Genomic DNA, 23,032 nt, shown 5'->3' on the forward strand with positions numbered 1-23,032 from the left:
AGTTGGGGCACTCGGCTGAGAGTCAGAATCGGCAGATGTCATGTGGCCTGAGTCTGGGCTGCCTTTGGCAGTATTACTCATGGCTAGTATTACTCATGGCTAGTATTACTCATGGCTAGTATTACTCATGGCTAGGATCCGGGGATTGAGCTCGGGACAATTCCTGTGAGAGATATCTGGCCCAAATGTATATATTACTTGGGGCTCCGACCGACTGGGGCTACTCTACTCTGGCAGATGATTACACAGGCTGCATATTTTCTCATTGTTTCTGTGATAAAAAAATACAATTAACATTTAAATGAAATTCTTTAGGTGTCCTGTGAGGTATATTAGTATTTCAATACTAAGGCAATTGATAAACAATTGATAAACATTAAAAACATTTTGGATGGAGCCTCAATGCAAATTGCATTGCTACAGATGCTAGCTCGAGACCTTTGCCGGCCACTACCGGGAAACCCATAAGGCGGTGCACAATTGGCCAGTGTCGTCTGAGTTAGGGGAGGGTTTGGCCTGCTGGGATGTCCTTGTCCTTGCCCCCTCGCGCTGTAGTGAAGCCTGGCGCAGCATGCTGACAAGGTCACCAGGTGCAAAGTGTGTTTCCTCCGACACAAAATGTTTTTTTGTGGATGGGTATCATTTGTATTTATAAAATGTATAATAGTAACATTTAAAATTACTAAATCGGGTCATTTTGTATACATTTATTTAAATTTGCATCAGGCCGCTTCTGGTGGGGATTCTGGTAAGATGCCGGCAAAATCGGCTGAATTCCGGTAGATGGAAATGGCCAGTAGTACTTGGGCCGATTCTGGGCAGTCATTCATTTTTATCCTGGGCTAAATCCGACACCAGATTCATTCATTTAGTTCTGGCCCCCTGGAACAGGGCTGCATCTGGGCCAATTCCTCATTGCTAGCTGGGTGATGACCTGTTGATCCTCTCCCTGCCTCAACATGGGTGGTGCTCTCTCTCACACTCTCTCAATTGACCAAATACCTTTATCATATAACAAAAATGGCTGGCCTTAACAATGATGAGATAAGCTTATTAAAATTAATTAGATTCTGCTTTTGTTAGCTAATGATTTATTTACTGTCTGGACATAGGTATAGCTAGCTAGTTGAGTACATGGGGCAGCAGGTAGCCTAGTGGTTAGAGAGTTGGGCCAGTAACTGAAAGATTGCTAGATCAAATCCCTGAGCTGACAAGGTAGAAATTTCCTGAAAAGGGCAGATAACCCACTATTCCCTGGTAGGCTGTCATTGTAAAATAACAATTGGTTCTTTACTGGCTATCCTAGTTATAAAAATTGTACAGGGTAGCGAGTTACCTTTGTAGCCATTCATTCCTTTACTTACAGTCTTCTGCACTGCCCCCAAAAACATTATGTGCTGCACTTTTCTCCTCTTTGGGCACTAGCTAAATCAAATAAAATCAAATCAAATTTTATTTGTCACATACACATGGTTAGCAGATGTTAATGCGAGTGTAGCGAAATGCTTGTGCTACGTTTTTGACCAGCGTGATGAACTAGCTGCTTATCTGAAATTGCAATTGAAAAGGAAAAGGGGAAGATCGAGACACTGCGCTAGCTTTGGTGCTAACTTAGCTAGCTAACCTCAGCCTGGCTAAAATAGCTTTGGTGCTAACTTAACTAGCTAACATCAGCCTGGCTAAAATAGCTTTGGTGTTAGCTTAGCTAGCGAACATCAGCCTGGCTAAAATAGCATTGGTGCTAAAAAAAACACCTTGTTATGGCAAGCCTAAATAACTTCAGGAGTAGAAATGTGCTTTACAAGTCATATAATAATGTTACAATAAGTTACATGGACTCACTCTATGTGAAATAATAGGGTGTAACATTATTACGTCATCTCTGACACTACTTGTCCCGTGACACTAATGGGGGGTCGTACAGCGAAACGGAGAACACCATCGTGTTCCTCTTTCCATAGAGTGGTCAGAACCATTTGGACGCTACAGATGTTTCCATTAGAAGACCTATTTTCAGGATGTCTCATGGTCTGACAAACACTGCTGTAACTCGGCCACCTTCCGCCACAAATGCGGAAGGGCGACATCGGCGAATGCTGTGGATTGAGACACAACATATTATCAATGCACTGAAAGCAGTGTGTAGGTCACACTACTATTTTGTTATTTGAATTTAAATTTAGCTGATTGTGCAACAAGACATGTGTTGCAGACAGGTTCATCTTATCAGCATAAGAGACAGGGACTATAGAAAGTACAAGCAACACTATGAAATAACACATGATTCATGTAGTAAAGAAAAAACTTGTTAAACAAATTAAAATATATTTTATATTTGAAATTCTTTAAAGTAGCCACCCTTTGCCTTGATGAAAGCTTTGCACACTCTTGGCATTCTCTCAACCAGCTTCATGAGGTAGTTACCTGGAATGCTTTTCCAACAGTCTTGAAGTAGTTCCCATATATCCTGATCTATAATACACACATATATACATATCTTTAAAATTATATATATTTTCCTTTATTATTTTCCGCTAAACCCTCCCCCAATTGGAGTAAATATTTTACAATACAGTAGTTATATTTGGTTTGTTTTTAGTCCTGGCCTTTCTCTACTCTGAACCTCTCTCATCCATTTCTGATGTCCATCCAGTTTCTATTTAGCATGTATTTTTAATTGTGCTGTTTCACAAAAGTTCTGAACCTATATACATTTTACGGAAACAGTATATTTTACATGAGTTATCTTGTTATTATTAGTCCCACCCCTAGACCATGCAGGTTAGTACTCAGGGTGTGCTGTGCTGTGGGCCATGTCCCCACCTAGCGATTAAAAACAGGAGGGAAATCAGTGAACAACAGTTGGAAAACAGTACAAGCGTTTTTCAACTACAGTAGGTGTAATTGTTATACAACCACTACTATATAATACATGCTGAACATGTTGTGTATTGAGAAATAAACATGGCTAAGTAAAACTAGAGATAACAACTATAAACATCAACAGCTAAGAGGTCTAACAACTGGTTTGGACAACAGTTAGTGAGCCAGTAAGCTCCCTCCATGTGTAAACAAATAAGGGGGGCATACTAATCAAATCAAATGTATTTATAAAGCCCTTCGTACATCAGCTGATATCTCAAAGTGCTGTACAGAAACCCAGCCTAAAACCCCAAACAGCAAGCAATGCAGGTGTAGAAGCACGGTGAAAAAAACTCCCTAGAAAGGCCAGAACCTAGGAAGAAACCTAGAGAGGAACCAGGCTATGAGGGGTTGCCAGTCCTCTTCTGGCTGTGTCGGGTGGAGATTATAACAGAACATGGCCAAGATGTTCAAATGTTCATAGATGACCAGCAGGGTCAAATAATAATAATCACAGTGGTTGTCGAGGGTGCAAAAGGTCAGCACCTCAGGAGTAAATGTCTGCATTTCATAGCCGATTCTTCAGAGTATCTCTACCATAGTCCTTCTGTATATTAAAGACATCTGGGGACTAAAGTATCTAAGGAATGTGTCCAAAACGTCTCTCTGGACCTTCAGCCAACATCGCCACCACATTTGTTTTTACCGACTTGTTCCAAAACAAAACGACTCACAAAGCGAGCGTCTCTTTGAAATGGGGGCTCACTGGGCTGTTGGGGTCCGCATATAGAACTTCCCATTCTAGTACGTAACTGCCTTGAAGTTTTAAAATATGCCGCACAGGCAGCGAACCACATGGACAATGCAACAAGAGGTTCTATATATGGCGTCCCTGCTTACAAAACACTTCTATGGATCATATCTACGGCCACAATGCAACAAGAGGTTCTATATATGGCGTGCCTGCTTACAAAATACTTCTATGGATCATATCTACGGCCACAATGCAACAAGAGGTTCTATATATGGCGTGCCTGCTTACAAAATACTTCTATGGATCATATCTACGGCCACAATGCAACAAGAGGTTCTATATATGGCGTGCCTGCTTACAAAACTGCGGCCTTTCCCGACTGTAAGTGATAAAACTTAATCCACAACTAGATTTTTTAGAAGCTATTGAGCCTCTGTAGCTAAATGTCAAATGAGGAGTCAAATGTTCAGACAGGAGTCAAAGGATTTTTTGACTAATTTTGGCAAAATGATTTTAGTTTATCAGGGTGTTGCAGCATCCCAACTTCCTGCAACTATGGTGAGAGTGAGAAGAGACAAAGTAGAAGTTGAGATTTTCTCTGGTTGGGAATGAGACAGTAGATGGCAATATTGCATTAGAAATGTGTGTGAGTGTGTTTGTGTGTGTGTGAGTGTGTGTGTGTGTGAGAGAGCGAGAGAGAGAGAGAGAGAGAGAGAGAGAGAGAGAGACATCTTTCCCTCAGATTACACAGATCCACAAAGAATTTCAAAACTAACCCAATTTTGATAAACTCCAATATCTACTGGGTGAAATTCCAGTGTGCCATCACAGCAGCAAGATTTGTGACCTGTTGCCACAAGAAAAGGGCAACCAGTGAAAAACAAACACCATTGTAAATACAACCTATATTTATGCTTATTTATTTTCCATTATGTACCCTTAACCATTTGTACATCGTTACAACACTGTATATTATGTATGTTTTGAAACTTCTGTATGTGTCATGTTTACTGTTCATTTTTATTGTTTTTTATTGTTTATTAAACTTTTTTATATTATCTACCTCACTTGCCCTGGCAATGTTAACACATGTTTCCCATGCCAATAAAGCCCCTTGACTTGAATTGAAATGAATTGAGAGAGAGAGAGAGAGAGAGAGTAATGTCTTTATTGTTTTGAAACTTCTGTATGTGTGATGTCTACTGTTAATTTTTATTGTTTTATCTCACTTTATATATTATCTACCTTACTTGCTTTGGCAATGTTAACACATGTTACCCATGCCAATAAAGCCCCTTGAATTGAATTGAATTGAGAGAGAGAGAGAGAGAGAGAGAGAGAGAGAGAGAGAGAGAGAGAGAAAGAGAGAGAGAGAGCGAGAGAGAGACGCACCATTGTAAATACAACCCATATCTATGCTTATTTATTTTATCTTGTGTCCTTTACCATTTGTACATTGTAAAAACACTGTATATATATAATATGACATTTGTAATGTCTTTATTGTTTTGAAACTGCTGTATGTGTGATGTCTACTGTTAATTTCACTTTATATATTATCTACCTTACTTGCTTTGGCAATGTTAACACATGTTTCCCATGCCAATAAAGCCCTTGAATTGAATTGAATTGAGAGAGAGAGAGAGAGAGAGAGAGAGAGAGAGAGATGTCAAATCCCGAAGGCATTCCCTGTCATCACGCACGCACACACACACACACACACACACACACACGCACGCATGCACATACACGCATACACACACACCCTGGTTAAGTGGTTGGGGCAGGACTGTGCGCATTAGGCGGGGGATACAACATGGCTGGGTTGAGGACCATCGATAGATGATGATGAGCGACCGTGCACGCACTGTGTATGGGGGTGTTGCCCATCTCTTCACCAGACACGCCCGCTTCCCTTCCAGCTGAGTTCACTCGTGTTCGGTTACCGGAGACCTTCAGAAGTGTTTCCTTTGGGAAGGAAAGACCACAGCCCACTCCAGGAGCGGCGAACGGACAGGAGCAACGAACGGATCTATGGCCTAGCGTCTCCTCACGCGCTCCTTTCATCTGAAAACTGAGAGAGGTTTCTGAAGACAATAAAGCAACAGTAGGTTAGAGGAAGAAAGAACTTGATTGGTTGATGCTTGTTTCCCTTCTCTAAAATGTTGGCTCTTTTTTGAAGTTACGTTTACTGATTTCTGGGAGCACCCCCCCGGCCCATCGCGTTCACCTGATGGTCCTGGAGGACTTTTCTTCTTCACAAGAGTTGTTGTCGCACAGCCCACTAACCCCTGGACGTTGACAGCAACCTTTCCAGACCCTCATCGCGTTCATAGTTCTCTCTCTTTCGTTTCTGAGTGAAAACTACAAAAATAAGCGAGAAACACCGCGCCACTTACGCACCGAACATCTCTCTTTAGTCTGTGTGATCAAAAGCAACGGGGAAGGAATAAAAAGGACGCGAGAGGGACAGGGAGCGAGAGGCACATATTGTGACGGGAGGAGGAAACGTGCGTTTTGATGTTTGGGATCCAGGAGAACATCCAGAGGAGCGGGAGTGTTATTAAAGAAGAGCCCTTGTTGACCGGGATGAACGCCGTGCGGAGCTGGATGCATGGCGCCGGGCTGCTGGACGCAAACACAGCCGCCCAGAGGTAAGCCCGAGGTGGCTAGCCAGTCAACACTGGCCCCGGGGAATGGAGAAGATATATATTGGAGGTTTTTATCCCAGACCCGTTGTCTGAGACGTACCACATGTGTTTTGGGACAGTATTGCGCTCCCAATGGACGGTTGGTTTCCTTTTCTAGGCATATAGCCTAATATTGACTTGGGGGATTGGACTGTAGCTTGCAGGCTTCATGTCTGTGATTGAAGCTAGGCGAAGGCATAGCTTACTCAATGGTTTTGATTCTGTTCATTGTAACTTATTCAGGTAGCCTGTTAGCTAGTGGCCTATCAAATCAATCAAAATAACACTATAGCCAAAGGATTTAAACATGTCAGACACAGGCCTAATTCTACAGCCTAGTTATTATTTCTAATGACACGGCAATAATTATAACGTAGTAAAACAATAATATAATCATTATTTTCGAGACACGTTGACTATTATAGTCCGTCGTCAATTAGTATTATTTATTTTTATCTGACCTTTATTTAACTAGGCAACTAGGCAAAAGGTCCCCACATCTAGCATTGGCTATTCATATAGCGACCAAATCCCAACTATTCATATAGCGACCAAATCCCAACTATCCATATAGGGACCAAATCCCAACTATCCATATAGGGTAAGGCTATACTTTGACAATTTGTAAATCATCTTTGTTTGGCCCATAACTCTTTTCAAACATGTGCAAATGACCTGGTGGAATTATGACATTTCAGCCTGAATTTATTTTCAAAATTGTTTAAAATGTAAAATGAAAGTCAAGATATATTGACATTTTCGGGGCCAGAATTTTAGCGTTTTACTATTTTACTTCGAATTGTTGAAAACATGTGTAATTCAGTGGCATCCATGTGAACGTTGTGGTAATGAGTCTTGGTGCTGCTTGTATCCGCAGCGGAGTGGCTCTAGCCCGGGGACATTTCGAGAAACAACCGCCCTCCAACCTTCGCAAGTCCAACTTCTTCCACTTCGTGCTGGCTCTGTACGACAGACAAGGGCAGCCGGTGGAGATAGAGAGAACCAGCTTCGTTGGATTTGTTGAAAAGGAAAAGGTGAGTTTTCACAAAACATTATGAAAGCCATAACCCTATCAGCAGCCTATATATATTGATTTGACATCTGCAGCGGTTCCTTTACATGCATGAGGCTCATGAACATATTGCTTAATTTATTGCTACAATTAAAAATTCAAATGTTGTCTTACAATACTTTTAATATATATATAATTTTAATAGATATGGTTTCTAGTTGTTTTTACATTAGCTTGGACTACATGGAAGGAACCATCTGTTTTATTCGATACTTTGTGTATTTATTATTCATACCTTTGACCCACAACCCGCCGCTTAAAGCCCCTGTCCGCGTCGATCATTTGCTCATATTCCAGCGTTCTAACGATACATTGTATCATAATTTATTGCTATTGACAATATTACAGCACTAAACGTCTGTAATTGTCACCAGAAAACTCTTTAGACGTGCAATTTTCCTTCAGTAGGATATTGTTCCAGTATTAAAATCGAATATTTTTGGTTAAACACAAATATAATTTATTAGTAGGGTATATACGCCGGCGTTCTGTTGCCTAACTCGTCATATCACTTTTATATGGCTCTAAGGTACTGAATTCATTACCATATGTTATATTTATCGCGGGACATATTTTGAAAATTATTTACATACAGTTTTTTTTAAAGTTGTTATATCGTTTCTGATATTGATATCGAAATATATATTTGGTACATTTAAAGACAGCCTTTTGTAAATCTGTGTGTGTAGTGGGTTTTGTTCTTTGTGACCTGACTGAGTGTGTGTGTTGGCAGGAAACGTCAGGGGAAAAGACCAACAATGGGATACAGTACAGGCTACTGCTCCTATACAGCAATGGTACGGTCAGCACACACACAAACACACAGATTTATTACATACCAATCCCCCAGGGAATTCCAACGCAATAGAATTCATTTGAATTAAATAAATGTGATAATAAATTACACTAATTGCAAATGTGTTATTTACATACGAAAATAACATTGATTGTTATTATTATAAAACAATATTAACTTAATGTAAGCATTACTATTATCCTATTAATATACACTACCGTTCAAAAGTTTGGGGTCACTTAGAAATGTCCTTGTTTTCCATGAAAACATACATGAAATGAGTTGCAAAATGAATAGGAAATATAGTCAAGACATTGACAAGGTTCTAAATAATCATTTTTAATTTAAATAATAATTGTGTCCTTCAAAATTTTCTTTCGATAAAAATAATCCTCAATTTGCAGCAATTACAGCCTTGCAGACCTTTGGCATTCTAGTTGTCAATTTGTTGAGGTAATCTGAAGAGATTTCACCCCATGCTTCATGAAGCACCTCCCACAAGTTGGATTGGCTTGATGGGCACTTCTTACGTAACATACGGTAAAGCTGCTCCCACAACAGCTCAATAGGGTTGAGATCTGGTGACTGTGTTGGCCACTCCATTATAGGCAGAATACCAGCTAACTGCTTCTTCCCTAAATAGTTTTTGCATAGTTTGGAGCTGTGCTTTAGGTCACTGTCCTGTTGTAGGAGGAAATTGGCTCCAATTAAGCACCGTCCACAGGGTATGGCATGGCGTTGCAAAATGAAGTGATAGCCTTCCTTCTTCAAGATCCCTTTTACCCAGTACAAATCTCTCACTTTACCGCCACCAAAGCAGCCCAGACCATCACATTGCTTCCACCACCTCTGTACGCCTATGTAGATATTCCATCAAAAATCAACCGTGTCCAGCTACAATAGTCATTTACAACATTAACAATGCCTACACTGTACTTCTGATCAATTTGATGTTATTTTAATGGGCAAAAAATGCTTTTCTTTCAAAACAAGGAGATTTCTAAGTCATCCCAAACTTTTGACGTTAGTGTATATCTTTCTTTTTTACATGACCTTTTTGTAGAACATGCCACATACTTATGTGCTCTACAAAAAATGGGCAATCTTCTATACCTATTAACAATAACAAATTCAGAATATTGTATTTTAATTGAATCTGAAACCAAAATGACCATTAGGCCCATGAATACTAATAGCATACATACATACCATACAGGCTAAGTATCTTTGCATATTTCTCTATGTATCTCTTTAACATCTCTCTTTACTGTATATCTCTCTCTTTACTGAATATCTCTCTCACTTTACTGTATATCACTCTTTACTGAACATCTCTCTCTCTTTAGTGTATATCTCTCTCTCTCTACTGTATATATCTCTCTTTACTGAATAGCTCTCTCTCTCTACTGTATATATCTCTCTTTACTGAATAGCTCTCTCTCTCTCTACTGTATATATCTCTCTTTACTGTATATCTATCTCTTTACTGTATCTTTCTCTATCTTTACTGTATATATCTCTCTAAACTGTCATTCTCTCTCTCTTTACTCTATCTCTCTCTCTTTGCTGTATATATCTCTCTTTACTGTCATTATCTCTCTCTTTACTGTATATCTCTCTCTCTCTACTGTATCTTCCTCTCTCTTTACTGTATATATCTCTCTCTCTACTGTATCTTCCTCTCTCTTTACTGTATATCTCTCTCTCTTTACTGTCATTATCTCTCTCTTTAATGTGTATCTCTCTCTTTAATGTGTCTCTCTCTCTTTACTGTTTCTCTCTCTCTTTACTGTATATCTCTCTCTCTTTTTACTGTATATATATCTCTCTCTCTTTACTGTATATCTCTCTCTAAACTGTCATTCTCTCTCTCTTTACTGTATCTCTCTTTCTTTACTGTATATTTCTCTCTTCACTGTATATCTCTCTCTTTACTATATCTGTCTCTCTCTTTATTGTATATCTCTCTTTACTGTATCTCTCTCTCTAAACTGTCATTCTCTCTCTTTACTGTATATATCTTTCTCTTTACCTTATATATCTTTACCATATCTCTCTCTCTCTAAACTGTCATTCTCTCTCTTTACTGTATATATCTTTCTCTTTACCTTATATCTCTTTACTATATCTCTCTCTCTTTATTGTATATATTTTCCTTTTTACTGTATATCTCTCTTTACTGTATATATCTCTCTCTAAACTGTCATTCTCTCTCTTCACTGTATATCTCTCTCTTTACTATATCTGTCTCTCTCTTTACTGTATATCTCTCTTTACTGTATCTTTCTCTCTAAACTGTCATTCTCTCTCTTTACTGCATATATATTTCTCTTTACCTTATATCTCTCTTTACTGCATATATCTCTCTACTGTATCTCTATCTCTTTACTGTATATATCTCTCTTTACTGTATGTATCTCTCTACTGTATCTCTCTCTCTCTTTACTGTATGTATCTCTCTTTACTGTATATATTTCTCTACTGTATCTCTCTCTCTTTACTGTATATATCTCTCTACTGTATCTCTCTCTCTCTTTACTGTATATATCCCTCTTTACTGTATCTCTCACTCTCTCTTTACTGTATATATCTCTACTGTATATATCTCTCTTTACTGTATGTATCTCTCTACTGTATCTCTCTCTCTCTTTACTGTATATATCTCTCTTTACTGTATATATATCTCTTTACTGCATATCTCTCTCTACTGTATCTCTCTCTTTACTGTATATCTCTCTCTACTGTATGTATCTCTCTTTACAGTATATATCTATCTTTACTGTATATCTCTCTCTTTACTGTATATATCTCTCTACTGTATCTCTCTCTTTACTGTATATCTCTCTCTACTGTATCTCTCTCTTTACTGTATATATCTCTCTCTCTTTACTGGATATATCTCTCTTTACTGTATATCTCTCTCTTTACTGTATATATCTCTCTTTACTGTATATCTCTCTCTTTACTGTATATCTCTCTCTCTTTACTGTATATATCTCTACTGTATATATCTCTCTTTACTGTATATCTCTCTACTGTATATATATCTCTCTTTACTGTATATCTCTCTCTCTTTACTGTATATATCTCTACTGTATATATCTCTCTTCACTGTATCTCTCTCTCTTTACTGTATATATCTCTATTTACTGTATATCTCTCTCTCTTTACTGTATATATCTCTACTGTATATATCTCTCTTTACTGTATATCTCTCTCTCTCTTTACTGTATATATCTCTACTGTATATATCTCTCTTTACTCTATCTCTCTCTCTCTGTATGTAGGTATCAGGACAGAACAAGACTTTTACGTGCGCCTCATCGATTCCATGACCAAACAGGTACCATCTCTTTCATGAAAGGCAATGTATGCGTGGGTACGTGTGTGTTTGTCTGTCTGTGTGTGTATGACTCACAGGTCTGAGAGCATGTAGTGTGGTTGGCGAGAGGTGAAACTGGACCGAGGATGTTGGAAGAGGTGCTGGAAGGGCCAGATGGTACACTATACTATAGTCTGGCAGACCAACTGCTCACAAACGCACGCACGCACGCACGCACGCACGCACACACACACACACACACACACACACACACACACACACACACACACACACACACACACACACACACACACACACACACACACACACACACACACACACACACACACACACACATTATGTATCTCATGCTACCAGATGAAAACCACTTGGCAAACTCTATTTTACTAACAAACCAAACCTCTCTCTCTCTCTCTCTCTCTCTCTCTCTCTCTCTCTCTCTCTCTCTCTCTCTCTCTCTCTCTCTCTCTCTCTCACACACTCTCTCTCTCTCTCTCTCACTCTCTCTCACTCTCACTCTCACTCTCACTTTCTCACTCACTCTCTCTCACTCTCTCTCTCTCTCACTCTCACTCTCACTCTCACTCTCACTGTCACTCTCTCTCTCACTCTCTCTCTCACTCTCTCACTCTCACTCTCTCACTCTCTCTCTCACTCTCACTCTCTCAATTCAATTCAAAGGGCTTTATTGACATAGGAAACATATGTTTACATTGCCAAAATAAGTGAAAGAGATAATAAACAAAAGTGAAATAAACAATAAAAAATTAACAGTAAACATTACACTCATAAAAGCTCCAAAGGAATAGAAACATTTCAAAGGTCATATTATGTGTATATACAGTGTTGTAACAATGTGCAAATAGTTAAAGTACAAAACGAAAAATAAATAAACATAAATATTGGTTGTATTTGGAATGGTGTTTGTTCTTAACAAATCTTGCTGCTGTGATGGCATACTGTGGTATTTCACACAATAGTTATGGCAGTTCATCAAAATTGAATTTGTTTTCTCTCTCTCTCCAGGCGATCACCTATGAGGGACAGGATAAGAACCCTGAAATGTGTCGGGTTTTAATGACTCATGAGATCATGTGCAGGTAAGATAGATAATGCGTGCTGAGAGAGAGAGGGAGACAGAAAGAAAAAGAGGGAAAGGAAGAGAGAGATTATGCAAACATAAATGATCTGTGTGTGTGTGTGTGTGTGTGTCTCCCCCAGGTACAGTCAGAAGATCGGTTTATTCAGAAACGGCTTGTCAGTCTGCTTCCCCCTCCCCCTGTACCCAGAATGCAACACTCCTCAGGTCCAGTGGGACCACAGCATGACCCAGTTCTGAGAGGGAGAGAAAGAGAGAAAGAGAGAGAGATAAATAGGGGGGGAGAGGGGGAGAGGAGGTCAAGAGATAATGAGATATAGGGAGGGAAAGGGGGAGAGAGAGAGGTGCAGAGAGAGGGGGTGCAGAGAGAGAGGGGGGCAGAGAGAAAGGTAAGAAGAAGGGAGGGGGAACAGGAGGGAGGTGGTAAGAGAGACAGGGAGAGGGGGGGCAGAGAGAAAGGTAAGAAGAAGGGAGGGGGAACAGGAGGGAGGTGGTAAGAGAGACAGCGAGAGGGGGGGCAGAGAGAAAGGTAAGAAGAAGGGAGGGGGAATAGGAGGGAGGTGGTAAGAGAGACAGTGAGAGGGGGGCAGAGAGAAAGGTAAATGGGAGGGAGGGGGAACAGGAGGGAGGTGGAAAGAGAGACAGGGAGGACTAATGATGTCAGAATAGAGACATGGTGCTCTGAGAATAGAGCACCAGAGGCTTCAGAGAGTTGTAAACCTGAAGCTGTCTCTGTCCCAGCATCTCCTAATATCAATCAGTGTATATATATATATATATATATATATATATATATATATAAAATCAGTCACCTCACCTTACTTACTGATACCTTGTTGATTTCATTGATTGATTGATCATTTAGGCACAGTTTTGATTGAACACACACATCTTCTATCTCTCTCTCTCTCCCTATCTCTCACTCTCTGTCTCCCAATCGCTCTCTCCCCATCTCTCAATCAATCACTCTCTCCGTTACAAATGTCATATTACGTATATATATGAAGTGTTGTAACAATGTACAAACGGTTAAGGGTACACAAGGGAAAATACATGTAAAAAAGCATAAATATGGGTTGCATTAAAATGGTGTTTGTTCTTCACTGGTTGCCCTTTTCTTGTGGCAACAGGTCACAAATCTTGCTGCTGTGATGGCGCACTGTGGAATTTCACCCAGTAGATATGGGAGTTTATCAAAATTGGGTTAGTTTTCAAATTCTTTGCGGATCTGTGTAATCTGAGGGAAATATGTGTCTCTAATATGGTCATACATTGGACAGGAGGTTAGGAAGTGCAGCTCAGTTTCCACCTCATTTTGTGGGCAGTGAGCACATAGCCTGTCTTCTCTTGAGAGCCATGTCTGCCTACGGCGGCCTTTCTCAATAGCAAGGCTATGCTCACTGAGTCTGTACATAGTCAAAGCTTTACTTAGTTTTGGGTCAGCCACAGTGGTCAGGTATTCTGCCACTGTGTAGTCTCTGTTTAGGACCAAATTCTTGTTTGCACTGTTATTTGTTAACTCTTCCCAATGTGCCAAGTAATTATCTTTTTGTTTTCTCATGATTTGATTGGGTCTAATTGTGCTGCTGTCCTGGGGCTCCGTAGGGTGTGTTTGTGTTTGTGAACAGAGCCCCAGGACCAGCTTGCTTAGGGGACTCTTCTCCAGGTTCATCTCTCTGTAGGTGATGGCTTTGTTATGGAAGGTTTGGGAATCGCTTCCTTTTAGGTGGTTATAGAATTTAACGTCTCTTTTCTGGATTTTGATAATTAGTGGGTATCGGCCTAATTCTGCTCTGCATGCATTATTTGGTGTTCTACGTTGTACACGGAGGATATTTTTGCAGAATTCTGCGTGCAGAGTCTCAATTTGGTGTTTGTCCCATTTTGTGAATTCTTGGTTGGTGAATGGACCCCAGACCTCACAACCATAAATGGCAATGGGCTCTATGACTGATTCAAGTATTTTTAGCCAGATCCTAATTGGTATGTCGAATTTTAGGTTCCTTTTGATGGCATGGAATGCCCGTCTTATCTTGTCTCTCAGCTCGTTACCTGTGGCGCTGATGTTTAGGCCGAGGTCTGTGTAGTTTTTTGTGTGCTCTCGGGCAACGGTGTCTAGATGGAATTTGTATTTGTTGTCCTGGCGACTGGACCTTTTATGGAACACCATTATTTTAGTCTTACTGAGATTTACAGGCAGGGCCCAGGTTGAAAGAATCTGTGCAGAAGATATAGGTGCTGCTGTGGGCCCTCCTTGGTTTGTGACAGAAGCACCAGATCATCAACAAACAGTAGACATTTGACTTCAGATTTTACTAGGGTGAGGCCAGGTGCTGTAGACTGTTCTAGTGCCCTTGCCAATTCATTGATCTATGTATTGAAGATGGTGTGGATTAAGCTGCATCCCTGTCTCACCCCATAGCCCTGTGGGAAGAAATGTGTGTGTTTTTGCTAATTTTGTTTGTGTTAATGGATTTTTTCATGTAGTATGTTTTCCCCCCAACACCACTTTCCATCAGTTTGTATAGCAGACCCTCATGCCAAATTGAGTTCAAAGCCTTTTTGAAATCAACAAAGCATGAGAAGACTTTGCCTTGTTTTGGTTGATTTGTTTGTCAATTATGGTGTACAGGGTGAATACGTGGTCTGTTGTACCGTATTTTGGTAAAAAGTCAATTTGGCATTTGCTTAGTACGTTGTTTTCATTGAGGAAATGTATGAGTCTGCTGTTAATGACAATGCAGAGGATTTTCCCAAGTTGCTGTTGACGCATATCCCACGGTAGTTATTGGTGTCAAATTTGTCTCCACTTCTGTGGATTGGGGTGATCAGTCCTTGGTTCCAAATATTGGGGAATATGACAGCTGAGGATGATGTTAAAGAGTTTAAGTAATTTCATTGAGGATACCATCAACACCACAGGTATTTTTGGGATGAAGGGTTTGTATTTAGTTCTGTACTTCATTCAATCTAGTTGGATAATCCACAGGGTTCTGGTGGTCTTTGATAGTTGATTCTAAGATTTGTATTTGATCATGTCTATGTTTTTGCTATTTGTTCTTTGTTATAGGGCCAAAACGATTGGCGAAGTAGTTTTTAATATTTCATTTATTTTTATTTCACCTTTATTTAACCAGGTAAGCTATTTCAAAACAAGTTCTCATTTAAACCTGCGACCTGGCCAAGATAAAGCAAAGCAGTTCGACACAAACAACAACACAGAGTTACACATGGAGTAAACAAGAGTACAGTCAATAGGACCATAGAAAAGAAGAAAGTCTATATACAGTGTGTGCAAATGGCTTGAGGAGGTAAGGCAATAAATAGGCCATAGTAGCGAAGTAATTACAGTGGTTAATGGCGCTGTACTGCAGCGCCAGCTGTGCCATCAGAGACTCTGTGTTCGCGCCCAGGCTCTGTCGTAACCAGCCGCGGCCGGGAGGTCCGTGGGGCGACGCAAAATTGGCCTAGCATCGCCCGGATTAGGGAGGGCCTCGCCGGTAGGGAAATCCTTGTCTCATTGCGCATCAGCGACTCCTGGGGCGCGCCGGGTGCAGTGCGCGCTAACCAAGGTTGCCAGGTGCACAGTGTTTCCTCTGACACATTGGTGCGGCTGGCTTCTGGGTTGGATGTGCGCTGTGTTAAGAAGCAGTGTGGCTTGGTTGGGTTGTGAATCGGAGGACGCATGACCTTCAACCTTCATCTCTCCCGAGCCCGTAGTTGTAGCGATGAGACAAGATAGTAGCTACTAAACAATTGGATACCATGAAAAAGGGGTAAAAAAATATATATATAAAGAAATATGTCTCCAGCTTCAGCGATTTTTGCAATTCGTTCCAGTTTCTCCATGTATCTCAGTTTTGGAAAGATAACTCTGTGTTGTTGTTTGTTTAGTGCTGTTCCTTCTTTTTCCGTAGTGTATTTCTATATTGTTTTAGTGATTCACCATAGTGAAGGCGTAGGCTCAGGTTTTCTCTATGTTTTTGGTTGGATAGGTTTCTCAATTTCTTTCTTAGGTTCTTGCATTCTTTATCAAACCATTTGTCACTCTGTTCTTTTTCTTAGGTTTTTAGATTTTATAAGGTAGCTGAGAGGTATACTGTTATACTGAGAGGGAAACCAATATACTCTTTATGTTTTTTACTAAGTTTACACCTTCACAATCACAATTGTCCAGGAAGTTGTCTAAAAGGGATTGAATTTATTGTTGTTTAATTGTTTTATGGTAGGTTTCCACACTACTTTCCTTCCATCTATAGAATGTCTTAATATTACTCAGTTCCTTTGGCTATGATGCCTCATGATTGAGTATCGCTCTGTTCAAGTAGACTGTGATTTTGCTGTGATCTGATAGGGGTGTCAGTGGGCTCACTGAATGCTCTGAGACTATGGGTTGAGGTCAGTGTTAAGGTAGTCTACATTACTACTGCCAAGAGATGAGCTATAGGTGTACCTACCATAGGATTCCCCTCGAAGCCTACCATTGACTATGTACATTCCCAGCGTGCGACAGAGCTGCAGGAGTTGTGACACGTTTTTGTTGTTTATGTTGTCATAGTTGTGCTCAGGGGAGCATATGGGGGAGGGAATGCTGTCACCTCCAGGTAGGTGTTTGTCTCCCTGTGTGCTGAGGGTGTCAGGTTCTTGTCCAGTTCTGGCATTTAGGTCACCACAGACTAGTGCATGTCCCTGGGCCTGGAAATGATTGATTTCCCCCTCCAGGATGCAGAAGCTATCTTCATTAAAGTATGGGCATTCTAGTGGGGGGATATAAATAGCACACAGGAGGACATTTTTCTCTGTTAAGATAATTTCCTTTGTAATGTATAGCCAAATATAAAATGTTCCTGTTTTGATTAATTTAATAGAGTGAATTAGGACTGCTCTATACCAAATTAGCATACCCCCCGAGTCCCTCCCAGCTCTCTGTGACCTAGGGGGCAACCAGTGGGTCCATCTCCTCTATACCATTTTTCTTGTAGGATGACAATGTCTGTATTTCTGATTTCTTTGGTGAAGTCCTGGTTCCTGGTCTTTAGACCAAAGGCAGATGACCTTGGGACTTGGATTTTCCGGGATGAGATAGTGAAGGCTTTGTGTTCCATAAAGTGTCCAATGTTATTCGTCTCACTCTCTCTCACTCTCTCTCCCCTCTCCCTCTCTTTCACTCTCTCGCCCCTCTTCTTATCTCTCTCCTCTCACTCTCGCTCTCTATCTATCTATCTCGGTCTATGTTTATTTCTCTCCATCTCTCTTTCACCTCTCTTCCTATCTCTCTCTCGCTCCCTATCTCTCTCTCTCCCTATTTCTCTCTCTCCCTCTCAGTCGGTGTTGTGATAAGAAGAGTTGTGGCAACAGAAATGAGACACCCTCTGACCCCGTCATCATTGACAGGTAAGCAGACTCCCCCCTCTCACCTGTCCCAGTTGTCATGGTGATGTACTTGTGTATACCACTGTGCTGCGATGTGTGCAGAGGAGGAAGGTATGCCAGGGTGTGAGAGTGTGTGGGTGTGTGATGAGCATTGAGCAGCTCAGGGTTGCTTCTGTCAAGTCTTGGTTGTTATGTTGTGTTGTCTCATTGAAACAACCTGAACCTCATACAGTACCTGCATCAGCCCTCCTAACAATCCCATACAGTACCTGCATCAGCCCTCCTAACAATCCCATATAGTACCTGCATCAGCCCTCCTAACAATCCCATACAGTACCTGCATCAGCCCTCCTAACAATCCCATACAGTACCTGTATCAGTCTTCCTAACAATCCCATACAGTACCTGCTTCAGCCCTCCTAACAATCCCATACAGTACCTGCATCAGCCCTCCTAACAATCCCATACAGTACCTGTATCAGTCTTCCGAACAATCACATACAGTACCTGCATTAGCCCTCCTAACAATCCCATACAGTACCTGCATCAGCCCTCCTAACAATCCCATACAGTACCTGTATCAGTCTTCCGAACAATCACATATAGTACCTGCATCAGCCCTCCTAACAATCCCATACAGTACCTGCATCAGTCTTCCTAACAATCCCATACAGTACCTGTATCAGTCTTCCTAACAATCCCATATAGTACCTGCATCAGCCCTCCTGACAATCCCATACAGTACCTGTATCAGTCTTCCTAACAATCCCATACAGTACCTGTATCAGTCTTCCTAACAATCCCATATAGTACCTGCATTAGCCCTCCTAACAATCCCATGCAGTACCTGTATCAGTCTTCCTAACAATCCCATATAGTACCTGCATCAGCCCTCCTAACAATTCCATACAGTACCTGTATCAGTCTTCCTAACAATCCCATATAGTACCTGCATCAGCCCTCCGAACAATTCCATACAGTACCTGTATCAGTCTTCCTAACAATCCCATACAGTACCTGTATCAGTCTTCCTAACAATCCCATATAGTACCTGCATTAGCCCTCCTAACAATCCCATGCAGTATCTGTATCAGTCTTCCTAACAATCCCATACAGTACCTGTATCAGTCTTCCTAACAATCCCATATAGTACCTGCATCAGCCCTCCTAACAATCCCATATAGTACCTGCATCAGCCCTCCGAACAATCCCATACAGTACCTGTATCAGTCTTCCTAACAATCCCATACAGTACCTGTATCAGTCTTCCTAACAATCCCATACAGTACCTGTATCAGTCTTCCTAACAATCCCATATAGTACCTGCATCAGCCCTCCTAACAATCCCATACAGTACCTGTATCAGTCTTCCTAACAATCACATACAGTACCTGCATCAGCCCTCCTAGCAATCCCATACAGTACCAGTATCTGTCTTCCTAACAATCCCATAGAGTAACTCCCTCATTAGTTGACTTTGCTTAATGTCCTCCTTCCTGTGGTTTTGCTACAGTGACCTGTTTCTCAAAAATGACTCTTAACGAGACCACACTAATTAGACAATCACTCCCATTACTCTTCCAGAAGTGTGTGTGTGTGTGTGTGTGTGTGTGCGTGTGTGTGTGTCTGTGTGTGTGTGTATGTGTGTGTGTGTGTGTGTGTGTGTGTCTGTGTGTGTGTGTATGTGTGTGTGTGTGTGTGTGTGTGTGTGTGTGTGTGTGTGTGTGTGTGTGTGTGTGTGTGTGTGTGTGTGTGTGTGTGTATGTGTGTGTGTGTGTGTGTGTGTGTGTGTGTGTGTGTGTGTGTGTGTGTGTGTGTGTGTGTGTGTGTGTGTGTGTGTGTGTGTATGTGCGTGTGTGTGTGTGTGTGTGTGTGTGTGTGTGTGCGTGCGTGCGTGTGTGTGTGTGTGTGTGTCTGTGTGTGTCTGTGTGTGTCTGTGTGTGTGTCTGTGTGTGTGTCTGTGTGTATGTGCGTGTGTGTGTGTGTGTGTGTGTGTGTGTGTGTGTGTGTGTGTGTGTGTGTGTGTGTGTGTGTGTGTGTGCGTGTGCGTGTGCGTGTGTCTGGCTCATTATCCTGTAAATCTGGGAATTATTATTATTTATAGTTATTCATTGTTATTGTGAATGATTGTTATTTTATTGTGTCACTATTTCCTTTTTTTATTTAGCAAATCTTTCTTACTTTTTGACTCTGCATCTTTGGGAAAGGGCTCGTAAGTAAGCATTTCATGGTAAAGTCTACACCTGTTGTATTCAGCATATGTGACAAATACAACTTGATTTAATTTGAAACAGCTGATAGCTGGCCAACTCTTATTTAACAAACTAAATAACACCAGAGGATGAGAGAGAAGAGAGAAGAGAGAAGAGAGAAGAGAGGAGTGTACATTCCTTTGAACGGGGTATGGTGATTTGTGTCAAGAACTACAACACTTCTGGGTTTTTCACACTAAACAGTTTCCCATGTGTATCAAGAATGGTCCACACACACACGTACACACACACACAGAGTGCAAAAGAAAGTAAGAGAGAGAAGGAGTTTACAAGGAGAGTATGTCAACAGAGCGTACTGTAGGTGTTTTTACCAGTAGAGTGGGTCCTGAAAGTGTATTTTGGAAATATCTTTTAGAGTGTGTATGGGAAATGTGTTTTTTCACAAGGTGGAAATTGTCCTTTGCCATTTTCTTCTTTGTGACATTTCTAATGTTTTATTTGTCCTATCCAGACAACTTTAAATGTTAATTTAACTAGGCAAGTCAGTGAAGAACAAATGTATATTTACAATGATGACCTACACCGGCCAAATCCGGGCGACAATGGGCCATTTCTGTGCCGCCCTATGGTACTCCCAATCACGGCCAGTTGTGATACAGCCTGGATTCAAACCAGGGTCTGTAGTGATGCCTCAAGCACTGAGATGCAGTGCCTTAGACCGCGGCGCTACTCGCGAGCCCAACTTGACACAACTGTGGAAAGCACTGGAGTCAACATGGGCCAACGCCTTTGACACCTTATAGAGTCCATGCACCAACAAATTGAGGCTTTTCTCAAGGCGAAAGGGGTGGCAACTCAATATTAGGAAGATGTTCAGTGTAATTTGTTTACTTTGTGGAAATGCTGAATAGGCTACTACAACTGCTAAGAATGTAGTGCTGCAAAATGAGCAAGTAGATCCTCCTCAACTTTTTCTCTATCTCTCCTTCTTTCTCACTCTATCCATCTCTCCTTTTTCTCTGTCTCTCCTTCTTTCTCACTCTATCCGTCTCTCCTTTTTGTCTATCTCTCCTTCTCTCTCACTCTATCCATCTCTCCTTTTTGTCTATCTCTCCTTCTCTCTCACTCTATCCATCTCTCCTTTTTGTCTATCTCTCCTTCTCTCTCACTCTATCCATCTCTCCTTTTCTCTCTAATTCTCTCTCACTCTATCCATCTCTCCTTTTTCTCTATCTCTCCTTCTCTCTCACTCTATCCATCTCTCCTTTTTCTCTCTAATTCTCTCTCACTCTATCCATCTCTCCTTTTTGTCTATCTCTCCTTCTCTCTCACTCTATCCATCTCTCCTTTTTGTCTACCTCTCTCTCCTTCTCTCTCACTCTATCATCTCTCCTTTTTGTCTATCTCTCCTTCTCTCTCACTCTATCCATCTCTCCTTTTTCTCTATCTCTCCTTCTCTCACTCTATCCATCTCTCCTTTTTGTCTACCTCTCTCTCCTTCTCTCTCACTCTATCCATCTCTCCTTTTTGTCTATCTCTCCTTCTCTCTCACTCTATCCATCTCTCCTTTTTGTCTATCTCTCCTTCTCTCTCACTCTATCCATCTCTCCTTTTCTCTCTAATTCTCTCTCACTCTATCCATCTCTCCTTTTTGTCTATCTCTCCTTCTCTCTCACTCTATCCATCTCTCCTTTTTGTCTACCTCTCTCTCCTTCTCTCTCACTCTATCCATCTCTCCTTTTTCTCTATCTCTCCTTCTCTCACTCTATCCATCTCTCCTTTTTGTCTACCTCTCTCTCCTTCTCTCTCACTCTATCCATCTCTCCTTTTTCTCTATCTCTCCTTCTCTCACTCTATCCATCTCTCCTTTTTGTCTACCTCTCTCTCCTTCTCTCTCACTCTATCCATCTCTCCTTTTTCTCTATCTCTCCTTCTCTCACTCTATCCATCTCTCCTTTGTGTCTATCTCTCTCTTTCTCTCTCACTCTATCCATCTCTCCTTTTTATCTATCTCTCTCTCATTCTCTCTCACTCTATCCATCTCTCCTTTTTCTTTATCTCTCCTTCTCTTTTTTCACCTGACCTATTTTCTAATCCAGGAGGTGTGTGTTTTTCCATGTCCTAATTTGATGTTAGCCAATGCTACCCTCACACCTGAGCCTCAGCCTTGTAGGCCAACAGCCCAACACAGCCCAGCCAGCCTGGTCTCATTACTAGACGTAACATTAGTAGGATATGTAACGTGTTGAATGGTTACGTAACACAGAAGGTTACTTAAGGCCGAAAATGAAAAATTAAAGTTGTGTGATGGATGGGTAGGCATGTAATGTGAATGTCTTGCAACCCAAAGGTTGAGTGTTCAAATCTCATCTTGGACAATTTTAGCTAATTTAATTATTTTGAACTACTTTCTACTTTTTAGCTACTTTGCAACTACTTAGCATTATAGCTAATCATTCCCCTAATGCTAACCCTAACCTTAACCTCAACCCTTTAACCTAAATCCTAACCTTAACCCTAACCTTAACCACTAAGCCTAATCCCTAGCCTAGCTAGCGTTAGCCAAAACAAATTGGAATTCGTAACATATAAGTTTTGCGATAAGTTTTACAATGAATACACACCATATGAATCGTAACTATCATACTAATTGGAATGTCCTGAATTTACATTTACTATGTTACATCTACCCATGAGTCCAGGTTGGTGGAATTCAGCCCACCACAGCACATACAGTAATTTAATTAATCGACTGATCTGATCAGAGTTTCACTATAGAATGAAATGTGTGTGAAGGCTTAATATGCTGACACCTAGTCAGTCAACATTC

At 40.9% G+C, this 23,032-nt stretch overlaps 1 protein-coding gene across 1 annotated transcript in view; it reads left to right on the top strand.

Annotated features, from left to right (window-relative positions):
* Window positions 1-5,569: 5,569 nt before the first annotated feature.
* LOC135526666 (transcription factor COE1-A-like) overlaps window positions 5,570-23,032 on the top strand; it is a 113,329-nt gene continuing 95,866 nt past the window's right edge. Inside the window, exons 1-6 of the mRNA XM_064955206.1 lie at window positions 5,570-6,270; window positions 7,184-7,340; window positions 8,112-8,175; window positions 11,462-11,517; window positions 12,544-12,617; window positions 17,942-18,010. Of these exons, the coding sequence (XP_064811278.1) occupies window positions 6,137-6,270; window positions 7,184-7,340; window positions 8,112-8,175; window positions 11,462-11,517; window positions 12,544-12,617; window positions 17,942-18,010 (554 nt within the window). The 5' untranslated portion in view covers window positions 5,570-6,136. The remainder of the gene's footprint in view (window positions 6,271-7,183; window positions 7,341-8,111; window positions 8,176-11,461; window positions 11,518-12,543; window positions 12,618-17,941; window positions 18,011-23,032) is intronic.

This window comes from Oncorhynchus masou, chromosome 32 (genome assembly GCF_036934945.1).
Source record: "Oncorhynchus masou masou isolate Uvic2021 chromosome 32, UVic_Omas_1.1, whole genome shotgun sequence".
Lineage (NCBI taxonomy): Eukaryota > Metazoa > Chordata > Actinopteri > Salmoniformes > Salmonidae > Oncorhynchus > Oncorhynchus masou.